Source organism: Equus quagga, chromosome 2 (assembly GCF_021613505.1).
Source record: "Equus quagga isolate Etosha38 chromosome 2, UCLA_HA_Equagga_1.0, whole genome shotgun sequence".
NCBI lineage: Eukaryota > Metazoa > Chordata > Mammalia > Perissodactyla > Equidae > Equus > Equus quagga.
In genome coordinates, this window is record NC_060268.1 from 176,737,596 (window position 1) to 176,760,656 (window position 23,061).

The 23,061-nt window shown below is 40.2% G+C and overlaps 1 protein-coding gene across 1 annotated transcript; it reads left to right on the top strand.

Moving 5' to 3' along the window:
* Positions 1-35: 35 nt before the first annotated feature.
* Positions 36-23,054, top strand: ABRAXAS2 (abraxas 2, BRISC complex subunit). The gene is made up of 9 exons (XM_046654686.1): positions 36-134; positions 3,926-4,016; positions 7,640-7,676; positions 10,354-10,420; positions 14,809-14,999; positions 15,796-15,915; positions 16,438-16,522; positions 18,122-18,236; positions 20,863-23,054. The coding sequence occupies exons 1-9, from the start codon at positions 36-38 to the stop codon at positions 21,330-21,332; spliced, it is 1,275 nt and encodes a 424-aa protein (XP_046510642.1). The 3' UTR covers positions 21,333-23,054.
* Positions 23,055-23,061: the final 7 nt, after the last annotated feature.

A 23,061-nucleotide genomic window follows, 5' to 3' on the forward strand; every position in this document is an offset into this window, starting at 1 on the left:
GGGCCGGCCGGAAGTCTGTGTGCCCTCCGTGGAGCATGATGGGGGAGTTGGAGATTTCCATCATGGCGGCTTCCATTTCGGGCTACACCTTCAGCGCTGTGTGTTTCCACAGCGCCAACAGCAACGCCGACCACGTAGGTGCCGGGCCCCCAGCTGTGGCTGCAGGGGCCTCCACCCTCCGTCTCAGGCCGGCGCCTGTGGCCAAGCCGGGACCACCCGAGGCTCGCTCCCCGGTCTCCAGGGCCGGCCCGGGAAGCTGGTGACCCAGGCGGCTCCCGCCCCCGGCGAGCTTCTGCTGCCTGAGGTTCCTTCGCCCCCGGGGTGGGCCCCCTCGCTTGGTGCCTTCGGCCGCCCAGCCGTCTCAGGACAGCCATCTTCCGTTTAGCAAAGCTTTCCTGGCCGGCCGTCGGCAGTGTCAGGGGTCGTCTAGTGGAAACCGAGCGCCTGCCCCTCCCTGAGAGTCAGACTTCTAGACTTGTGAGGGGTGCCTGGGGTCGAGAAAGACCCGAGCGACAGGGCTTTAGTCTGGGAGCCGAGGAACCCAGCCCCGCCCGCCAGTCTCACAGGTTGTTGTGGGATGCGACGAGGGAAACCATGGCTGTCACTATTCATACTTGTTAGATACGATCGTTTGTTTTCTTTGCCTCGATGGGAAATGGAGAATGTAAACAAGAGTGTTAGGTGTAGGGTCTACTAGGCTTGAAGCTGCATGCTTAGTTCTTTTGCGAATGTTCTAATGCCACGGGACTAAGTCGCAGTGAAATAGGGAAGTGATAGGCCTAAGTATGAGTGATCGGAAATGCATAGGCTTCGGAGCCCAGAGAGGGAGCAGCGCCTGTCTGCTTCAGTGTCTTTATTTTACGAATTGGCTTTTAAGGTCACTGGCCTCTGGTTGCAAGTTCTTTGTGAAACTAGATAATTTTTATCTTTAAGCACGTATTTACTTTGCCCACCAAGTTGGGGGATTGTTTTTAAATGTCAATAGTGAATTATTCAAATTCGTCAAATAGGTGTGTGTGGGGGGGGGCGGGGGTTGTGGTTGTCATTACAAAGCAAAATGATACACCCCAGAAGAAGGAACTGAATTTGGTTTGATGTCAGCAGTCTTAGCTTTCATTAATAAAAACTGATTTCAGAGAGGTGATTCCATTAGTAAATTGGATGGCATTAAATTATTGTACTTTTCATCTCTTCAGTGGCGATGGTAGAGAGTAATGATAAGAATGTACACAACATGGGTTTTTCCAGAGGCAGCTCATGTCTCTGGACATGAAGGCCTTTGATACTGCAGCCAGCTATTTAATAATATAATACAGTTCCATATATGGGTAGTTTGTGGTACTCCTAGTGTCTGTGGAAGTATTAAATACGGTTTCAATAATGCTTCTTAACCGCTTTAGTTCTTGGAGTGCCTAGTAATATCGCAGGTTATGTATAAGGCAAGATTATTTTAAGAATGAGTGGCTACCTGTTAAAAAGTGGATAGTTTTCCTACAAACTACAGTGAGATGGCCGGGTTTCTTGAGTTGTTATTAACTTAATTCAAGAGATCTCTCTTTAATATCTATGCTGTGCCGGGGATGGTGCTAGACTTTATGGACATTTTCACCAATGACAATAGTTTGCATCTGTGTCTTAAATGACCTTACCTGTTTGTAATAACCTTGCCACAGATATCTATGTGGACTACTTTATTTTCAATTTTACATATTTTAAAGTTGAAGAACCAAGAATTTTCTTTTGTAGTACATTCTTGTTTTATCCAGGCAAGAAATTAGTTTAAAACCACTCAGTCCACAGAGCTGGCGTTAGCAAACTTTTTCTGTAAAGGGCCGCATACTAAATATTTTAGGCTTTCTGAGCCATGGGTCTCTGTAGCAACTACTCAATTCTGTGTTGGAGGGAGAAAGCAGCCATAGACAATAAATAAGTTAGGGTGACTATTTCCCATAAACTTTATTTATGGACACTGAAATTTGAATTTCACGTAATTTTCACATGTCATGAAATGTTATTTCTATTTTTAATTTTTTCAACCATTTAAGAGTGTAGAAACCGTTCTTAGCTTGTCAGCTGTACGATAACAGGCATCAGGCTGGATTTAGCCCACACATTGTAGTTTGCCTTCTCCTGCTATAAAGTAACAGTGGCTCAAATAATCCAGACCAGTAGATAAATAAGCATTCATTTTATACTTGGAGTTAGAATGTCTGGATGTCACTGTTGGCTTACTCAGACTGAGGACTGCAGTAGGGTTGCCAGATAAAATATAAGGCACCTAATTTAATTCAAATGTCAGATAAACAATAAATTTTTTAGTTAACTATATCCCAATATGACATCAAAATTATTTGCTGTTTATTTGAAATTCAAATTTAACTAAGTGTCTTGTATTTTTATTTGCTAAATCTGGCAACCCTAGACTATGGAACACTAGGAATATGTAGATAATGTTCTTAAGGTCTAAAGTTCTGTAGGAATTTTAAATTGGTTTTTTCAATTTGGTTAAAACTTTTTTTTTAATGTGTTACAAAGACAAAGCTGCTCTTTTCTGGTGAGAACTCATAACTGAAAGACTTTCATAGGGTAAAACAAGCTTCTTTAGTCAATATTTCTCAGACCAATAGCCACGGATACTCCTTAAGGTCTGAGAAAAGATTTTTAAAGAGGTCTCTATATTACTCAGGTTTGAGAAATGCCCTGTTCATGATGGTTTGGAATTTTAGGACACTCCATGCCCCTAATCCAATACAAAGCTATACCATAAAGCATCTGTCTCTCCCTCTTCACCTCCTGAGATTCTCACTTCTAACTGGCAATGTTCTTAAACTAGGAACATTCTTTAATTGATTTGAAGGATCTACTTAGAATAGAAATGTATATAGTACAAGGGCATTGTTTCAACCAGTACTTACTGGGCACCTCCTCTGTGTTGGGCTCTGTGCTGGGTGCTGAGACCTAGTGGTGAACAAGCACGGAGTCCCTGCTCTCATGGAGCTGACATCTTAGTGGGGGATAGGCATTTGTTTATTCATATAAATATGTAATATGACGGAGAGTGAGAAGACTGAGAAGAAAAAGAATGCAGAGTGAAGGGGCCTGAAGTCTGGCAGATGCTGTTTCCGTTACATTGGCCAGGGAAGGCCTCTCTGATAAGGTGCCATTCGAGTAAAGAGCCTAGTGGAGGGCAGGAGTAAGTCATGTGGGTATCTGGGGAGGGAAATTCAGGACAGCCTATCAGTTTACCCTCTACAGGAAAGTTATTTTGACATTTAGGGTCTATGTTCTTCAACTTTGCTTATCCTCAACAGGATAGCAGGTACTCAAACAAGTAGGTTATACACTAAGTAATCCAGAATTGATTATCGTGGAATATGTTCTCCAAAGGTGTAAATAAATTAACCTCTGCCTTTCTTAAAGGAAAACTTTGATGTGAGTTCTAGGAAATTTAATTTATTTGCTGAGATCCTAATTTCCCATGCCAGCCTATACAAGAGCAATTAGTTGTGCATTGTGTTAACTTCTTTATCCTTTTGTCATTAGCAGTGTTTTTAAAACAATGAAATAAATTATATGCTGTTTTGAGAAAGCAGCTTTGGACTATTTCTGCTTCCTGAGGTTTTTTGACGTGGGTTATTACACTTAGTAGGATTTAGGTCATGAGTTCACTCTGCTTGTTTTTACTTAAAAAAAAACCAAGGAAGACTTGAAGGGATTAAAATAATATTTCATCTTGTTATCAAACAATCCAGTTAATAGATGTATCTCAGGTTGCTTTAGTCTTCTTGTTCCTTTATAGGGTAGTAGTTTACATGGCAAGCTTATTTGGACTATTGTTTAAATTATAATGTCCTCAATTCCTCTTAATTCCCTTAAAAACTATCTTTAGTTTTAGTCTGCAACTATTTTCTTTTATTACTTTTAGGAAGGCTTTTTGCTGGGAGAGGTAAGACAAGAGGAAACCTTTAGCATCAGTGACTCACAAATCAGCAACACAGAATTTCTGCAAGTGATTGGTAAGTTTACTACTGACCTTAGAAATACTCTTTCTGTATATATACTATTTGTTTTGTTTTTTGGCCCTTAACTGATTTTGATCCAAAAGATTAAAAGAGTTCATGGAAAACTACTAAGATCACAATGCAAATTATTTGCACTAGTAAAAGATAGGAAATGTTTTTGTAAGTCACTGTAAACTTACAGTGCGTAGCTGTAAGTTTAGATATTCAGTAGAGCTATCCCTTTCCCACTAACTGGTCTGACTTTACTGAAGAGCTTTGTGCTATTGCACTTGATAATCTCTTGAAAACCATCATGAACCTCACATTTGCATGTTAGGCTAGCCTGTTGCCAGCCTCACATCATACCATAACGAAAGGATGTGCTGTGCTGGTCCTTCCTGGAGGGATCTGACAAAGGTGTTCACACTTGTTTACATGAGATTATTTGTTAAACCTACCCAGCCTTCTGAGGAGTGAGCCAGTCAGTCAGTTTGGGGGAGATTGTTGGGGAAGGCGAAGGAGTGTGTATAGACTCACCCCCTCTCTTTGGATTAGTCTCCTTTTGATAAATAGGGATCACAGTTCTTTCAGCTACACCTCGAGCATATCACCAAATAGCATATCAGCAAGGGACATTTCATTCACTTATGCAGCCAACGTTTATTGAAGAACATTCGTATGTGAGGCATATGCTAGGCAATGAGAGGACCATCCGGAGGCATCCCTGCCTTCCAGGAGTGTGGGGAGGGCAAGACATGTATATAGAAGTACTAGACAGTGCAGATGAGTGCTATAAGAAGAAGAAAAAGAAAGTCCCAGAGGTTGAAAATAAAATAGCTAGTGGGTGAAATCAGTAAAGGCATCATGAAGGAGGTGAACTTAGGGCCAGTGGGTGGTGCATTCAGTGGAACATAGAGCAAGGAGTGCATAAGACATACAGGGAATCTGGCCTATTTCTATGTGACTAAAATACAGAATGGGTGATGGTGAGAGTGAGTGGTTTGTGGTTTGAAATACTGCTGGAAGGTTAGGTTATATTGGAGCCAAATCATCAATTTTAAGCCTGTTCTGATAACCTTCTAGTGCATGTATTGGGAGGCCAGGATGGGGGTTGAGGTGGGCTTAGGACTGGGGGGAGACCAGAGACTCAACTGTGTCCTAAGGGACCAAAACTATAAAACCACTCCCACAATATTGACTTGTTAAATAAAGACTGGATATACAGAGATAGGTATTCTCTCATTGAGGTTTTGTTTTTTGTTTTGCTTAACTCTTTAAAAATTCTAAAATAGAGAAATTGGTTTCATTGGATATCAGTGTGATTATTTGTTGTTTGCATTTGGGTTTTAAAAATTAATTTGGTAGATGAAGGTTAGAATGGCAGATGTAATTAACTGACAGCAAACCACGCAAGAAAGAGCTCTCTTATCTGGCATGATCACAAAATAGCATTTCTGATGAATATTCTGGCTATTTATTTATTTTTGAAGAAATAGAGTGGTAAACTAATTGAAATTCTACTGCATAATGTACTGATTCTTTGATTTATAAACCTTCTGGTTCTTGCAGTAAATATGTCTCCATGGTATTGTAGCTATGGAGGAGTACCAGTTGATAGAGAGTCCCGGTGAATACAGTGCCATGACAACCATCTTTTGCTGTACAACCTTTAATTTATTAGCTACATTCAATTCATTGTTTGAAATGATTATGGATCACATGGAGAAAGTATTTGCTAGTGTTATCTTAAATGTATTGTTATATTTTATATTGTAATATTATATTGTTATATTATATTGTAATATTATATTGTTATATTGTAACAGTTTTCTTTTAAGAATACAGTAATTACTATATACAGTAAGGACGTGCTAGGCAATTTATATAGAACACATCTTGAACACGAAGTATATCTGTGTCTTGTTTGAATACATATCAATTTTAAAAGCTGTGCTAACTCCCTTTAAACAGAGCTGTCCACCCTCAGTTCTAGGAGTGGTAGGGAGGAGACAACAGAAGAGCTTCCGTTGTTGTTGAGGTGTTGCAGTAGAGTGACTGGAAAGGACGAAAGGGGAAGGAGAGGAACTGTCCCGCTCCCCCACCAGGAGAGGCAGAGACAGGAAGATAAGCAAGAACAGCAGTGCATCCCATGGGGGTTTAAAGAAATGAGGGCAGAGACGACTTCCATCCCTGAAGAGGAGGCTCCCGTGTGGTTAAGCTCTTGAGGTGTGGGAAACTCTAGAATCCCAGGTTCCTGCCTGCTTCCAGAGGTCCACCTATCAGCTGTGTCTGCCACCTTCCTTCCGATCTGCAGCTTTATCACGTTTGAGCCTGTCACCCTGTTTGCTCCATGGAGTGCTTTATTAGGAATTGCAAAAAATCATATGCAAGAAAGCTTTAACTTCCTTTGGAAAAGGCCACATGGTATCTAGAGCGTATCTTTGTGTGCTTCCAGTCCAGGTGGTAAATCATGGGAGACGTCTGCTGGGGGGTGGACTGGTGACAGGAGTGTGTATTCAGAGTTCAGAATTTACTCTAGGGATTTTCTTAACATATTCTTTCCTTTAAAGTGGAAGATGAGTTTTTTCTTTTTCCTAAACTCTAGGTAATATTTTTGCTACAAATATTCCACATTCTAATTACTTTACTAACATTATCTCTGAAATAACTTATGGTGGTATACTGTATCATTTTTGGTGATAAAAGAAGGAACTATTTCTAGATGATGTTTTCTTATTTGCATCACTATGTCAACAGCCATACTAGGCACGTGAACTTTTCTTTCCTATGGAAGTACTGCGTTTGTGTGTGTGTTTGGCAGCATTAACATCAGCACAGAAGCTAATAGCCCATGTCCTTCAGGGTTGTGGTTCCATTTTAATTGAGTTAAAATTGCAGCCTGGAACTCTGCTGCTGTGACTTTTTAAATAGCAGGTAATGAGTTGCTCTCCAGAAGAATGTGATTAATAGAATTGAATGGTTAATTAGTCTCATGCTCTTATAAAGCAACCCAGACCCTAAGCCCCCTGATGAGCTTCAAGAAATTGTTCGCTCTGGTTAATCACAGCAATCTCTTCAGAAGCCATTAGGCTCTGCCTTATAAATGACAGTCTCCCTTGGTGCTGACCATCTTTGAAAGGGTTAACAGGCTTCCGGAGTTTCCTCCCTTCCCCTTCAAAATGCCTGGCCCCAGTTGTCATGGGTTGTTAGCAGGTTATTGATGGTAGGGTGGTTAAGACCCTCCTCTCCCCAAGCTGTCCTCACGGCTTTTATCCACCTTGATTAAATGCCTGCAGTCAGTGGTTACTTTTTCCTCCTATGCTTTGTTTAAATAGCTAGGATTGGATAAGGGCACACAATAGCTGCGTATTCCTGAATAAGAGCTTTCAGATGTGTACTCATCATATGTGGACAAATGGAAACAGAACTTTTGGTATCTACTTTATTTTGTTCTGCGAATGTGTCCCGGAGTTTGAATATTAAGAGGAGTCACTGCCTTCACTGGTGTACACACAGCACCTATTTGGGAGAAGAAAACTGTCTTTTTATTGTCTGAGATTTTGGTTAAAAAACTCCTGAGCAATTTTATAGTTGCCTGTGTCTTACATGATTAACTGATTTCATCTTTCTAATTACAGAAATCCATAACCATCACCCTTGTTCAAAACTTTTTAGGTAAGCCACGTCCTTCTTTGTAGCTCTTAGTCCTTATTAAGAGATTAATTGATTAAAAACTAGTGATTTTAGACCTGTACCTGATTATGGCTATAAAATTACAAGTATAACTGAGGGCATCCAAATTCATTTATTTATTGAGTGTCAGAAGTGTGTGTGGCACTGTGTTAGGTTAGGAAGAGGGGAGGCGACCGTATAAATCTTGACCTCAGAGATTTAGGATGGAAGCCTTCCCCACCAGCCTCCCTAGCAAGGGCTCTGTGACTGGTAGAGAGGGAAGTTAATCAGGATCACATATAGATAAAATAATTTAATGGGTGTTTTTAAGAAGAATAAAAAATGTTCAGTGTTCAACTTTAAGATGTAAGGAAAGGGAACATAAAACCTCCTTTTTGTGTTTAAGTTAATCTACACCAGTTGCATCTTATGACCAGCTAAGGGACAGAAAGAGAAAGCAAAGGGAGGAGCGAAATTTAGAAGGGAGAAAGCAAATGGCAGAGAGACACATGGAGGGGAAAGGGTGAGGAAGAAAAAGGCCAGTATCTCCCACACATTGGACTTTTCCCCAGACCACTACCCAGGCCCCTGCCTTCTTTCTCAGCCCGAAACCCTTCCATCTGATGGCTGGTATGATGATTTCAACTGTGTTTCTTAAAACTCCCTGAGACCCTATTCTCGTACCTTCCCAGAAACCAGGCCAATACTTTCCTTCCCATGCTGCTCACACTAGTACAATTCAGTGTTCTTGGTTAGCACTTCCTTCTTTAACACCTGCAAACCCTTGTGCCTGGCTGCGCCTGCTATGTGTTCCCTGCAGCTTTCACCCTGACCACTCTCCTATCCTCAGCTGGCCCAAACATCCAGCCCCCTTGCACCCAAGAACCCCTGGAGACTTGTATCATGTTCTTCCACACACAAACACACCTACCCATTGATTATTTCAGAGGATTGTCATCATGCAACATGGCTACCTGTAGATGAAGCTTCAGAGTAGCTGAGAACTTCATCTTTTTTAGATTTACACAGAACTGCAAGAGGAGTGGGAAACAAGACGAGCAACCAGCAGTTCATTTGAGCAGAATCTCAGTGCAAATAAAATGATTCGGGCCCTGGTCCACACATTGCCTTTGTCTGATCCATGAAAGTGTCCTAGGGGCCAGCCCAGTGGCACAGTGGTTAAGTTTGCACATTCCACTGCGGTGGCCTGGGGTTTGCCGGCACGAATCCAGGATGTGGACCTAGGCACCACTTGTCAAGCCATGATGTGGCAGGCGTCCCACGTATAAAGTAAAGGAAGGTGGGCACAGATGTTAGCTCAGGGCCAGTCTTCCTCAGCAAAAAGAGGAGTATTGGTGGCAGATGTTAGACCTAATCTTCCTCCAAAAAAAAAAAGATAATTTCTTGTAGGCCCCATGGCCGAGTGGTTAAGTTCGTGCGCTTTGCTCCTGCAGCCCAGGGTTTCACCGGTTAGGATCCTGGGTGTGGATGTGGCACTGCTCGTCAGGCCACGCTGAGGCGGCGTCCCACATGCCACAACTAGAAGGACCCACAACTAAAATATACAACTATGTACTGGGCGGATTTGGGGAGAAAAAGCAGGAAAAAAAAAAGAAAGTGTCCTATTTGGCCCTATCCAAAGCTTTGCTAGCTGTGCCCTGCCTTGCCCTTCCAAGGAATTCCTTAAAACACTGTCAGCAAAGCTGTACCAGAATAAGAGTTTAACTAAGTTTAAATCATAAACTCATAATTCTTAGAGCTGAAAGAGACCTTAGAAATTATGTTTCTACTCCAAACTCTTTATTTTGGAAAAAAGGAAGTAGAGGCCAGATTGGTTGTAATCATACAGTGAGAAGTAGAACTGAGCTGGAGCTGTTATCTCCTGATTCCCAATTCACTGTTTTTGCAATGTCTTAAACTCTTTCCTGCCTTATAAGGCCTGGGATTTACAGTGGAGGGAGGGGGAGAGAAAGGGTGACGTTTCTGAAACTCTGACCAGTGGTAGACAAGCCCACCCATCGTTACTGCTCACCACAGGGTCCTGGTCAAGTTGGTCTGTCTGAGGGTGAGTGCATTCAGTTGGCACCTAGCCAGACTTGGCTTCAAATCCCAGCTCTTCATCCTCCAGCTCTGTGATTTAGGGCAAGTCACTGAACGTCAGTATCTTTATCTACAAAAATGGGAATGAAGCTTGTTGACTTGTTGGGCTGAACTAATACTTGCCTCCCAGCATTGAGATAAGAATGAAATGAAATAACATAAGAAAGCATGCAGCCGAGCATGTTATTGAACATTCAACAATTGTTCACTTCCCTTCTTCATTTCTCAGAAATGAGCTCCTGAGTTCTTTTTTTTCATAAGTAATTGATACTTAGAAAAAAGGAAAAGATGTCACAGCCATTTGAAACCACACATTTTGTAATCACTTGCTATCAGCACCTCCCACATGTGGAAGTTATACCCTCTGAATGTAGCAGTCTCTTGAGTATTCTTTCATGCAAAAGATACCTCATGTATAAAGCATTTAGATTGATTTCTCTATATACCTATTGAAGACAAGCAATTATATTTTTACTACCAACTTTTAGGGTTAGATGACCCATAGACACATGTAGCTAAGCATATTCATTGCAAAATACTATGTAATTTTAGTAAAATATTTTTTCTCTTAAAAAAACAGTTTTTATGACTATGCAAGCAAAGTTAATGAAGAGAGTTTGGACAGGATTCTTAAAGACCGGAGAAAGGTATGTTCTATTTGTTGCCTAGTCTGATTTGGAAATCGCTTCTTACCACCCAAACTTGAAACCAGAAAGGAATAGAAAAGGAAACAATGTGATATTTATTTATGAGAGTTCTGGTAAGTAGATTTTAAAAGTAAATTGTGGATGTGAGACAATGTTTACAGTATATCAATAGAAAAAATGTAGATATTTGTAGTATAATTCCATTATGTAAAAATCAGAAGAAAAGCAAATGAAGTATAATCCAGAAAGTTAACAATAGTTGAGTTGATTCTGGGTAGTTCTCCCTTTCTATTTTGTAATTTAAAAAATAGTTTTGCAAGTGCTGGCCTGGTGGTGTAGTGGTTAAGTTTGCATGCTCCACTTCAGTAGCCCAGGGCTCACAGGTTTGGATCCTGGGTGCAGACCTACACACCGCTCATCAAGCCATGCTGTGGCAGTGTCCTACATACAAAATGGAGGAAGATTGGCACAGGTGTTGGCTCAGCAACAATTTTCCTCAAGCAAAAAGAGGAAGATTGGTAACAGATGTTAGCTTGGGGCCAATCTTCCCCACCAAAAAAAAAATTTTGCACATTTTTAATACATATGCATTAATTTTATAATCAGGAAAATATTTCTAAAGAATGTAAATTGCAATCAAACATCTTTGGATATGTTACTCTTTCAAGTTCAATTACCGTTGAGCATAGATGTTTTTCCAAAAGGTCAAGCATTTATTATTTCTGTCCACCTATGCATATGATGTACTGATTGTGTATGGTAGGCAAATCTGAATCGAATTGAAAATGAACCAAAGTTTTGTTGCTGAAGCATTGTCTGATGGTCTCATTTATAATTTACTCTATTGTACCATATGTGGGTTTTACTTTTTTACCTTGGGATATTAATTTCAGAAAAATAGATTGGTTATTAAACCATCACTTGAGGAAAAAAGTACCAGTAAAAGTTTTCAGTTTGTCAAACAGAAAACAGAATGCCTTTGTTTAAAAGAAGCGTATAGTATAGAAAATCTTCTAAAAAATTCTCCGTGGATAAAAATAACCCTGGCGGTGTGGGCCGTGGGCCGTAAGGCGTCTGAAGAGGGCGCTGGGAGAGAGTGCAGTTAGAGTAGGTCAGCCTCCTTCCCCTTGGACGGGCGGTTCAGCACCACTGTCAGTGCGAGGCAGAAAGGACAGCAGGTAAACCCAGAGGAGGGTGGGAAGCCTGGGGGATAGGTGGGACAGAAGGACAGATAGCTTTTCTAACAAGAATAAGCTCAGGAGGGGCTCAGTGTTGGCAGAGGCTGACCCAGTCACCTGCCCAACTAGGAAAGAGAGAGCAGCCACAGGTGTCATGGTCCGGCTCTCTTATTGTCAGTGACTTGCCCGAGAGCACGCGTTCTGGAATCTCTTAACAGTCTATCCATCTCCCAGCCACCGCCTTGCCTCCTCATGCTATTTATTTTCATATTTTGGATAATGAACCTTTATCGTACTTTCTAAAACTAAAATTTGTTCCACGAAAATTCTTATGGAGCACAGGTCTCTAGAGCCCTCACTACATACGAAAAGTACTAGGAAGTTTTTTTTTTTAATAGATAAAAAAAATTTTAAGTGAGCAAAAATGAATAAAGAATATGAACAGGAAATTCACAGGAGAAAAAAAGAGATCCACAAATGGCCAAGAAATAAATGAAAAGATGTTCAACTTCAATCAGGAAACTCAAATTGAAACAGCGTGATACCATTTTTTTGCCCATCAGATTGGCAGAAGCATGAAAGGATTGCTAGTATTCACTGCTGGCAAGGCTGTGGGAAATGAAAGCTGTAGTTGGTGGGAATGTAAGTTGATATCGACATTTAGAAGAAGAATTTTGCAATAACAGAATTTTAAATATGCAGTTCCACCTCTAGGAGTCTGGCCCAAGTAAATAATTGCATCTAGGCATATGAAAAACTGGCCTTATTGAACACTTAACTCTGTGCCAGGCCACACTCTAAGCACTTTTCAGGTATTGACACGTTTAATCCTTGCAGCAGCCGCATGAGGTGAACTGGTGTTGTTATCATCCCCATTTTACCGTGGAGGCAACTGAGGTGAAGTCATTTGCTTAAGGTCACCAGTGGGACGTGGGGGAGCCAAGGCTTAAACCCAGCAGTCTGGACTCTTAATCAAGTGTACAGGGATGTTTGTTGCATCTTCGCTTAATAGTGAGAAGTTGGAAAACAATCTCAGTGTCCTCCAGTGGGGAGTAAATTGCGTTGGTACCTCCCTACTATGGGACACAAAGCAGCCACCAGAAAGAATGTGGGAAGTTCTCATATAATGTCATAGAAAGGTCTCTAAGTTATGTTAAATGAAACAAGTAGTATTATAATTTGAGCCTGTTTTATGTAAAAGCAAAAGCATGAGTGTGTGTTTAAATGTACAGAAAAGGATCTGGAAAGAAGCCAACTGCACTTAAAAGGGATGACTTTGGGGAGTGGAGAGACGCTGCTGCTGAAGTGAGACATCATTCGAGAAGCTGGGTTTTTTTGTTTTTTAAAGATTTTATTTTTCCTTCTTCTCCCCAAAGCTCCCCAGTACATAGTTGTGTACTTTTAGTTGTGGGTCCTTCTAGTCGTGGCATGTGGGACACCACCTCAGCACGGCCCAAAGAGCGGTGCCGTGTCCGCACCCAGGATCCAAACTGGCAAAACCCCGGACCACTGAAGCAGAGCACACGAACTCAAGCACTCCGCCACGGGGCCGGCCCTTGATAAGTTTTTTTTAACTGTATTTTATAATTGAAGATAAATTGAAAAGAGAAAAGGACTCTACTCTGTAGTTCTTCCACATTCCAGTCAATTCAGGGATTTTAAAATTGGATTTGCTGTTTGAGGACACAGTAGACCAGTCATAGGTTGTCACCTGGAGTTAACTTTGCTTTACCTGGGGCCAAGATTCTCAAAAAAGTTAAAAGTTGATCTGCAGTTTTGATTTTATAGAACTTTGTGCTAAAGCAAATGTTTATGTTTTCCTTTGCAATTAAATTTATGAGTTTGTTGCTTCAGTTTACTTGGAAATTATGTTTTATTTCCCATGGTATTTGTTAAGGGCAAGAACTACTGCATATTTCATTGCACATGTTTCTTGCAGCACCTTATACATAATATAAACTCTGTAAGGATTTTTTTGCAAAACCCAAATTTCCAGCGCAAAAGCAAAGATGATATATGTTTAAACGACTGAAAAGCTTTATACTTGATTCTAGTTTGAGTTATTTTCTCCCAGGAAAAGAACAAAATTGTATCTTCACCTTGAAAGAGTTATTGTACTACCCACGAAGGGACATTTAAAATGTTAGGCTTAAGATAGAGGCTATTGTTTTTGATATGAAAATCCTCCAGTAGGTACACCATGGTTGTGTGCTGAAATACTGCCCTGGCAGAATCATAGAATCATAGTGTGTTCACGAAGTTTCCACAAGCCTCAGGTTTGGGGCTAAGGCCAACAAAGCAAGTGAGAGGAGTATTTCTGCCTTCTGGAAGCATCTGCTCTGAAATAGATAATGATAAACATAACAGCCATCTTAATATCATTATAAGGCCGAAAAGGATGCAACCTCAAGATAATAAATGTGCCCAGTGTTGGGGATAATTGCTTTGACTCCAGAAAATGTAAGTGACTATCTAGTATAGAGAGTAGAAAGGAAAGCCTTTGTGAAAAATTGTCTATGAAACTTCAGCAGAAATAAGGTTTTAGGGAAAGATGTCCATAATTTTGCATCATGGCCCAAACATAGCTGTCAAAAAGGTGCTTTTCAGCATTGGCAACCTAGTTTGTCAGTAGCCTCCCGAGTAACTTGTTAGCTCTAAAAGGCAGTTTTGTAGCTGTCACCAATGTGAATTAAGTTGGCTTCTCATCTTTAATTGATCTGAGTGATGGGAGCATCTTTTTTGTCAAGTATCAAATGAATAAGTTGATTACTATCAGTTGGTATCCAAAATAATTTATAAGGTTCCCCACTTCTCAGAAAATACAAATAGAATAAAACGATTGGAATCAACGTAAGTGAAAAGTACCATTAGTCATCCAGTAAGCACTTGCAAGATTCTGTTAAACAGCGAGTATTTCATGAGAACAGCCAGTGTACTGAGTGCTGCTCAGGCCTTTGCAGGGATGCAGAGGGAGTATGAGACACACCCAGTGCTTAGAGGAGCTAAGTCCAGCATTAATACAGAGCACTGAGACTTAGGACTGATGTGCCATGTTCTTGGACATCCATAGCTCTAGTCTGTTGATAGGACTATCGCACATAAAGCTGCTGTGACCCTTTGTATATAAGTGTTTGTGTGGATACATTGAGAATTAAATTTGTAAGATTGCATGTAACTTTTAATGCTTTTTTCCTTCTGTTTTTGTTGCAGAAAGTTATTGGGTGGTACAGATTCCGGCGAAACACACAGCAGCAAATGTCCTACAGAGAGCAGGTTATCCATAAGCAACTCACCCGCATCCTTGGGGTGCCCGACCTCGTCTTCCTTCTCTTCAGCTTCATCTCCACAGCCAACAATTCCACCCATGCTTTAGAATATGTTCTCTTTAGACCAAATCGAAGGTAAAGAAAGTGTCCCTACCAGCCTCATATATAGGAAAGATGTTGGTAGAAAAGCTTTTGTAAGCTTTGTTTTTTGTAATTAGAGAAGGTACTTTTCCTTGTTGGTTAGTTGTATAAATTAAAATTGTTTTTGAATCAAGAAGGCTTAGCAAGACATGTTAATTACGCATAAATTCTTATAGGAATAAACAGCTGGAAATCATCATTTGCTTCTCTGTAATCCATTATGTAGAAATACAGTTTTATTGCTCTGAAAGTCATTGTAATTTTAAAACATAGATTTCACAGACAAAATTGTAAAATTGATCCACCTACTGGTTAATGAAGGTTTTGCATTGTGAACTTGTTAAAGCAAAAAAAAAATGACCATCTGATTATGGTGTCTGTCTGTAAGCAACAGAAAGGTTTCCCTCTGGAAATTCATTTGCAGAATAAATTAAATTGAGATCAGTGAAAATAGTTATTAATTGTTAAATAGCCATTTGCAGGATTTTAGTAATGAATCAGTAGGTATTTCTTGAGCACTTAGAAGCTCCTCAGCACTCTGTCAGTCACTGCGGGGATGCAAAAGAAGTGTAAGACATGACCTCTGCCCTCAGGGAGTTTATAATCGGGTTTCCACTTTACGAGAAGGAAAAGAGCAGCTAATTCCCGCATGCTCGGGCTGTGTGTGGAAGCAGGCCCTCCGTGAGCCCTCCTGTTAGCTCCTCGGGGCAGAGGCTCGGACTCCTGTCGGCAAGACCCAGTCTTCAAGCAGAGCATCTCTCATAACATCCTCTCTCTCCATCCCCCACAGGTATAATCAAAGGATATCCCTTGCTATTCCCAATTTAGGCAATACTAGCCAGCAAGAGTATAAAGTGTCCTCAGTGCCAAATACTTCTCAGAGCTACGCCAAAGTTATTAAAGAACATGGGTAAGTTGAAAGTAAAAGGAAAGTGTTCCCCTTCTTTTGTTAATAGTATTTAAGAAGTATATGGAGAAATGTGGAATCAAGTTTGATATAATTAAAAGTGAAAAATGCTGTAAGGTGATTCTCTAGGACACCACCACTATATAGCAACATTTTATTCCTATTGAAAAGATGGTTTACTTTTACTAATACTTATTTTTTTTATCATTTGTCATGTTTTTTGTGGGGTTTTTTTGCAATTGATATAAACGTTTGGGTAAAGTTTGTGTATTTCTGAGGTTCTAAAAGCTAAATGTGGTCACTGAAGAATATATAGCTTATATTTTTTAAATTGTCTTGGTAACAATGGTTCTTTTTTATTTCTCTTCTGTAATTCTAATAGTGTGGACATTATTACTGAGACATTGTCACCTTGGAGTTGCAGCATTTAAGTAACAGATTACAGTAGAAGTGATAGGAAAATGCCTTTCAGGTTTACAGCAGTTTGAATAACTGTGTGACGTCTTTTTTCTGTCTGTCTTCTAGTACTGACTTTTTTGACAAGGATGGAGTAATGAAAGACATCAGGGCGATTTATCAGGTTTATAATGCGCTTCAGGAGAAAGTGCAGGTAACTGATTTATTTACTAGTTTTCATCTTATTTATATTGCCCAAATGCTTTTAATTCTACTTTAATTTTTAATAATCTCCCAATTGACAAATGAATTGTCTGAAAGTTGGAATATGCTTTCCCAAAATAATATCAGATGTATAGGGTAGTTACTCATGCCATCCTGCAAAAGCCTGTCTCACTCGTGCCTGAAGCAGAGACTCTGAAGTATAGTATTAATATTAGTGTTTTAAATACCTATGACCCTGTTTATAACAGTGTTTTTTCTAGGGAAATGTATTCTGAGATTAGGGAAGGATTGCTAAGAACACAGCTGTCTCCATTGGTTATACTCTAAGTAGAGACTACATCACAAGGCACCCATAACTCTGTGCAGCTCTGCTTCCGTCATTCTAGTTCACTCGCTTTGCCTCCAGCTGCCTTCATCGAGTGGGAGGATCACAGTGGAGCCTGTTCATTCCTAGTCATTCATGCAACAAATATTTATGGAAACATCTCTCACAAGCCAGATACTGAGCTAGGTGCTAACAATACTTTCCCACGTTCTTTTCATCAGCCCCAGTGTGTTCTTAGGGGTAATTTGCTCTAAAACCCTAAGAACAAAAGAGCCTTTGAGAACAAGAAGGAAAGTGGTAGAACTGAAGAAGCTGTCCCAGGCTTGGAGAAAGCCTAACTTTGAGGAGGAAGGCCCCGAGGAATAGAGAGAGGAATGAAGGCAGCTAGTGAAAAAGAGGAAAGCAGACTGAGTTCAGCCTGGAGCAAAAGAAGAAAGCTTAGGATGGGCAATTTCCACTGTTAGTGTTCCAAACTAGGGTCACGGTACACCTGGTGGTGTAGGGAACTTTTTTCAGACTCACTGGTCACTGGCTTACTTTCCAGCAGTTTCTGGTATTTCTGCTATGGAAGGAACGTGCAGTGAAAAACAGCTTTTTGTCCTGAATTCATGACCATGCTCTTTTGAGACTGTCAGCACTGCCTAATGGACTTCAGAGTGGCTGTTATACATTTCTTTGCCAATTGAATGAGGCCTGCTCTGCAAATGTCAGTATCGTGCGGAGTGCCCTGATCTGAATGGTTAAATTGCAGAGGTGTAGTCTCAAATAGTTAGTTTATGAAATCTTAACTTGGAAGCTTATTTTCTTTTTCAGCTTTCCCTGATTATAAATATTTTCTGTTGAATAAATCTCTTTGTGTCATCTGATTTTTGATTGTTATAAATAAAAGTCGAAGGCATCTCATTCCTGTCTTATCTTTTATTCTTCCTTTGTATACTAGACTGATATTAAAAATGCCTTTTTCATTTCAATAAAATGAATAATCAAAGGAAAAGATTAAATCTTTCCCATCTGACCCTTACTGGTAAAGAATTTATAAATGAAACAGCATAATCATCATAGCAAAATTAAGGATTCGACTCAGTGAATAGCAGCGATAGTGCCGGGCTCGTGGACCATCGTGATTTTGTTCTGCCTTCCGTGTCTGTTTCTTAACTCAGTAAAGCAGCTGGGCTCCTCCTAGGATTCAAGTTGGTGCTTCCATATGGAATGCCTTGTGCTTGGATTTGAAACTAATTGTTCTTGTTGTCATTTTTCCCTCAGGCAGTTTGTGCAGATGTAGAAAAGAGTGAGCGAGTTGTCGAATCTTGTCAGGCAGAAGTGAACAAATTAAGAAGACAAATTACTCAGAGGAAAAATGAGAAGGAACAAGAAAGAAGTGAGTTTCTTATTAATTGTACCATTCAGTATCAGGGAACTGTCTGATTTTAAACATCAAATTATACAATAGGGGCTGGCTCTGTCGCCGAGTGTTTGAGTTCGCGCCCTCCACTGCGGCGGCCCAGGGTTCGGATCCTGGCCCAGACATGGCACCGCTCGTCAGGCCATGTTGAGGCGGTGTCCCACATCCCACAACTAGAAGGACCTGCAACTAAGATATACAACTGTGTACCGGGGGGGCGTTGGGGAGATAAAGCAGGGGGAAAAAAAAAAAAAGATCGGCAACAGTTGTTAGCCCAGGTGCCAATCTTTAAAAAAAAAAAAAATTATGGGGCTGGCCCCGTGGCCGAGTGGTTAAGTTCGCGTGCTCCGCTGCAGGTGGCCCAGTGTTTCGTTGGTTCGAATCCTGGGCGCGGACATGGCACTGCTCGTCAGACCACGCTGAGGCAGCGTCCCACATGCCACAACTAGAAGGACCCACAACGAAGAATATACAACTATGTACTGGGGGGCTTTAGGGAGAAAAAGGAAAAAAATAAAATCTTTAAAAAAAAAAAATTATACAATAAAATACGCGAATCCTTCCACACTCATCAAGCCCCAGGTTAAGCTGTTTGGGGGAGGGCACGCACTTGCCTTTAAGCTTTCCCAGAAGAGAAGTATGTTTTTCGTAGCATCCCTCTCAAGTCTCTACCTGGAAGAAAAAGACCAAAGGTAGAAAGACTGAAGTACGGTTAGAATAAATCCCGAGAAGAGATTATTGCAGACTGGTGCATATATTGACGGATGTAATCCACTTAGAATGGAGGACGGGCTGTGGGGTTTTTTACTAAGTCCACCCTGGCATGCCTAGCATGCAGGGACTGTGTCCTGTTGATGAGAGCCACGCAGAGGAGCTACCTAAAGGTCTTTTAACCTTATATTTGATTCATAGTCAAGGTCACAATGAAGGCTTTGCATGTCTTATTTTTGGTAGCTGTGGATGAATGGATACCATTAGGCTAAGGAACCAGCTGGCTGAATGAGAATTAGGCCCAAGAATCTATTAATTCCGGCATGGTAACAGACATATTTGCTACAATGCCTTCAAATTTAACATTCGTAAACAAAATGTATTAAATGTATGGCAGATAATATCAAGTGTAAAGAGGTAAGGTTGTGGCTAACCTTTTCTAATTTAATAAGAACATTTACAAACCAATTAAAATGTAGCTTTTTTTAAATGTAATTTTTATTTCCAGGTAAATGATGTCTGATTTATTTTTATTAAAAATAAGTTATATTTTTCTAGAAATAATTAGAAATGCAGACAGGGATTTATGTACAAGAATGTTAATCACAACTTTATAATTCTCAATTCTTGGAAACAACCTATTAGAGTTGTTGAATAAGCAACAGTAGAATAGCTGAGTAAATTCCAGTGTATCTATGTGATGAAATATTATACAGCCGTTGAAGTGAATTTTTAATAACATGGGATAATGCTTAATGTATAATCTTAAGTGAAAACACTAGGATATAATATGGTATAAACATCTGGTCTCAGCTCTGTTTAAAATACATATATCCCAAACGCATACACAAGGCTGGATAATGATACTGGAGTTCAGAAAAGAACTTGGGACCTGACACTTAAAATTCACATCTTTTAACCCCAAGTCTTTTGGGTTTTTCACCAAAATTCTAACAGTGTTATCTGGATGATAGAATTGTGGTAAATTTTTATTTTCTTTGTTCTTTTCTAAATTTTGTACAAGTATGTATCTCTCTCTCTCTCTCTTTTTTTTTTTGCTGAGGAAGATTTGTCCTGAGCTCACATCTGTGCCAACCCTCCTCTATAGTGTATGTGGGTCACTGCCACAGCATGGCTGACAAGTGATGTAGATCCGTGCCTGGGATCCGAGCCCATGAACCTGGGCTGCCCCCTGCGTCATTTTTATAATATTAAAAAATGTATTTAAAACACTTTTAAAGGCTGTATAGACTTGTAACTGTGCGACTGTTTCAGAGCATTCATAAAAATGCTTAAAATTATGGCCTAGTACCTGGAAAACTGGTCATCTAACAGGGCTTTTAACGTTTTAAGGAGAAAGACACATATAAGTGTATTGTGACAAGTAGTTGTAAAGAAGTGTTTTCTGATGTGAGGCCTGTAAAGAAAAACATTTACATTCAAATGACTTGCCAAGGGTGGTAGGGACTATTTCTTTCATCCTCAGGCCCCACAGCCTTCGAGCACTGTAAGCAGCAGGCGGGGAAACAGCACAGGGTTGGGAGTTCAAAGACCTGCACTTTGCATATCAGGTCCCCGAGTGTAGCTATTCCCTTAGTCAAGTCATTTAATCTTTCTGAACTCTGGTTTCTTTGCCTATAAAATGGAAACAATAATAGTAATAATGATGACAGTAATACTTCAGAAGCTTGTTATGAGGTGAGAATGAATTGGTGTATAGGAAAATATTTTGTAGATTATAAAGAACTATGCAAATTAAAATAATAGTAAGAATTGATTTTACTGCCTTGTTGCTATTTTCTAGAACTTTTAGGTTGACCATTTAATGCATTGAGATGCAAAGCTGTGACAATATAGAAAGTATTACAGTTTTTTTCCTGTTTTCACCCAGGATTGCAGCAGGCAATGCTCAGCAGACAGATGGCGCCTGAAAGTTTGGAACCAGGCTTCAGCCCTCGGATGCCCTATTCTGGGTTTGTGGCTGAAGGTAGAAGTCCACTTGGAGATGCAGAGGCCTCTGATCCTCCTCCCCCTTACTCTGATTTTCACTCAAACAATCAAGAAAGTACTTTGAGCCATCCTCGCATGGAAACTAGTGTCTTTATGCCTCGACCTCAAGCCGTGGGCTCTTCCAGTTATGCTTCCACCAGCGCCGGACTGAAGTATCCTGGGAGTGGAGCAGACCTTCCTCCTCCCCAAAGGGCAGCTGCAGACAGTGCTGAGGAATCAGACGACAGTGATTATGAAAATTTGATTGACCCTACAGAGCCCTTGAATAGCGAATGCTCACATTCGAGGGATTCTCGACCCATGACACATCCCGACGGGGGCTCCAGGAACACTCAGACCTCCCAGATTTGACTAAACAAAAGAAACTCTCCACTTAGCACTGTTTTTGTTAATCGCTTATTGAGAGAGGTTTTCGAGGACTTAATTTGGGGGGAGAACTGCTTTCTCAGACCCCTGGACTCCCAAGAGGAGAGTCCTTGGGCACAGAACTGTAGGAGCCTCGCCTCCGAGGGTCCTCACCTGTGGACGCGGTGTGCAGGTTTCACGGCAGAATCATTAAGATAATCAAATTGTCCTAATTCTGGTGCGATTCATGGATGTACTGGTAAATTTAGGCAAAGTGAAACTTATCAACGTAGTTTCTGTTCTTTAAAATAAATTGGAAGTTAGAGACTAAGCACAATTAGTCTATAAATGTTCTATAAATCAAAAACTTACCTCTTGCACTATCATGCCTTGAAATTTACTTTTTCAAAGGGAAATGAGTTTAGCAGCAGCCTTCAAGAACTTTCTTTCTATGATGAGCCAAATTCATCTTTGCCAGAAAAGAAATTTTGATAATTCCAAGAAGCCTGATTGGAACAAATCAGATGTACCTTCTCTCATCTGCATGACTTTGTGAGATTGAAAGAGAGGGCTTTGTTTCAACTTTTTTCTACTAGCCTGATATGTATTGTCACTTAAAATGGTTGCCTTTAAAAAAAGATGTAGAAATACTAATTACCAGTAAGTAATCATCCAAATAAGTATGTCATAAAATAAATCACTTATTTTTCTTTTGGGGAATTACAGTGACTGCTGTGTTGCACTAGCCACATTTATGGTCTCTGTTCTGGAGTCTTAAATGAAGGACACCCAGCAGTGGATAACGGAAGGGAGTTGTATTCCAGACCTGAGCTTTATGGTGAACAGATTCCAGACATAGTGGATCTAGCCGAGTTCATATGTAAGGGAGATAATTCATTTAGAGCTTCTGACAAATCCTAGTCTTAGTTTTATTTGTGGAGGAAAGACATTTAATAAACTGTCTTGGAATCTTGGTAAATAAAGATTCATTTTAAATCTGCATAACCATACTTATTTTTTCTTTTAAGTTGCCATTTGGAGGAAAATTGTGGAATGTATAGAGACTTCCTGTTGGGACGCACTTATATTTTTGTTTACTACTTATTTTCTAGTTTTGCCCAGAATGTGTGAAACCACTAAAGATGTTCATGAGCATGTTAGGCTCCTCGTTTGGAAATGACAAGACCTACCGTTTACGATGAGGTCAGTCCATGAAGTTAATGCTTGGGAATATAACTGCCTTTCCTTTGGACTAGTTAAAACCTGTAGGACTAAGGAAGTTGTTAAAGAGGCTTAAAGTCCACGTTCTGAAAAAGTAGTTTCATTTTATAGGAAAAAAGTTTACTTACTGAGCTCCAGTTCCAATACTAAATTAGACGATATAATAGGGACTGCAAATGAAATGCTAAAACTGCCATTCTTCAGATACCCACCTGCTGGGGTCTGCATTTTACTCCTCTCCTGGTTTTGCTGGCCTCCTACCACTGCCATTTGATTTAAAATGTTGGCAGATCACTTTACCTGCAAATGCGTTCCAGTTTTTATCAGCTACCTACTAGCGGCTTCAGCACCAGTGTGAATGAATGAGTTTTTTTTAAGTGCCATTGCCATCTCCTCTGTTCAGATTCTGACATTCAGGAAAATGTTATTTTATGCCATACTGAAACCTACAATGTATATCTGACAAAGCAGTTAAATGTGACAATAAAAACTTATTTAATCATGGAACCATTGT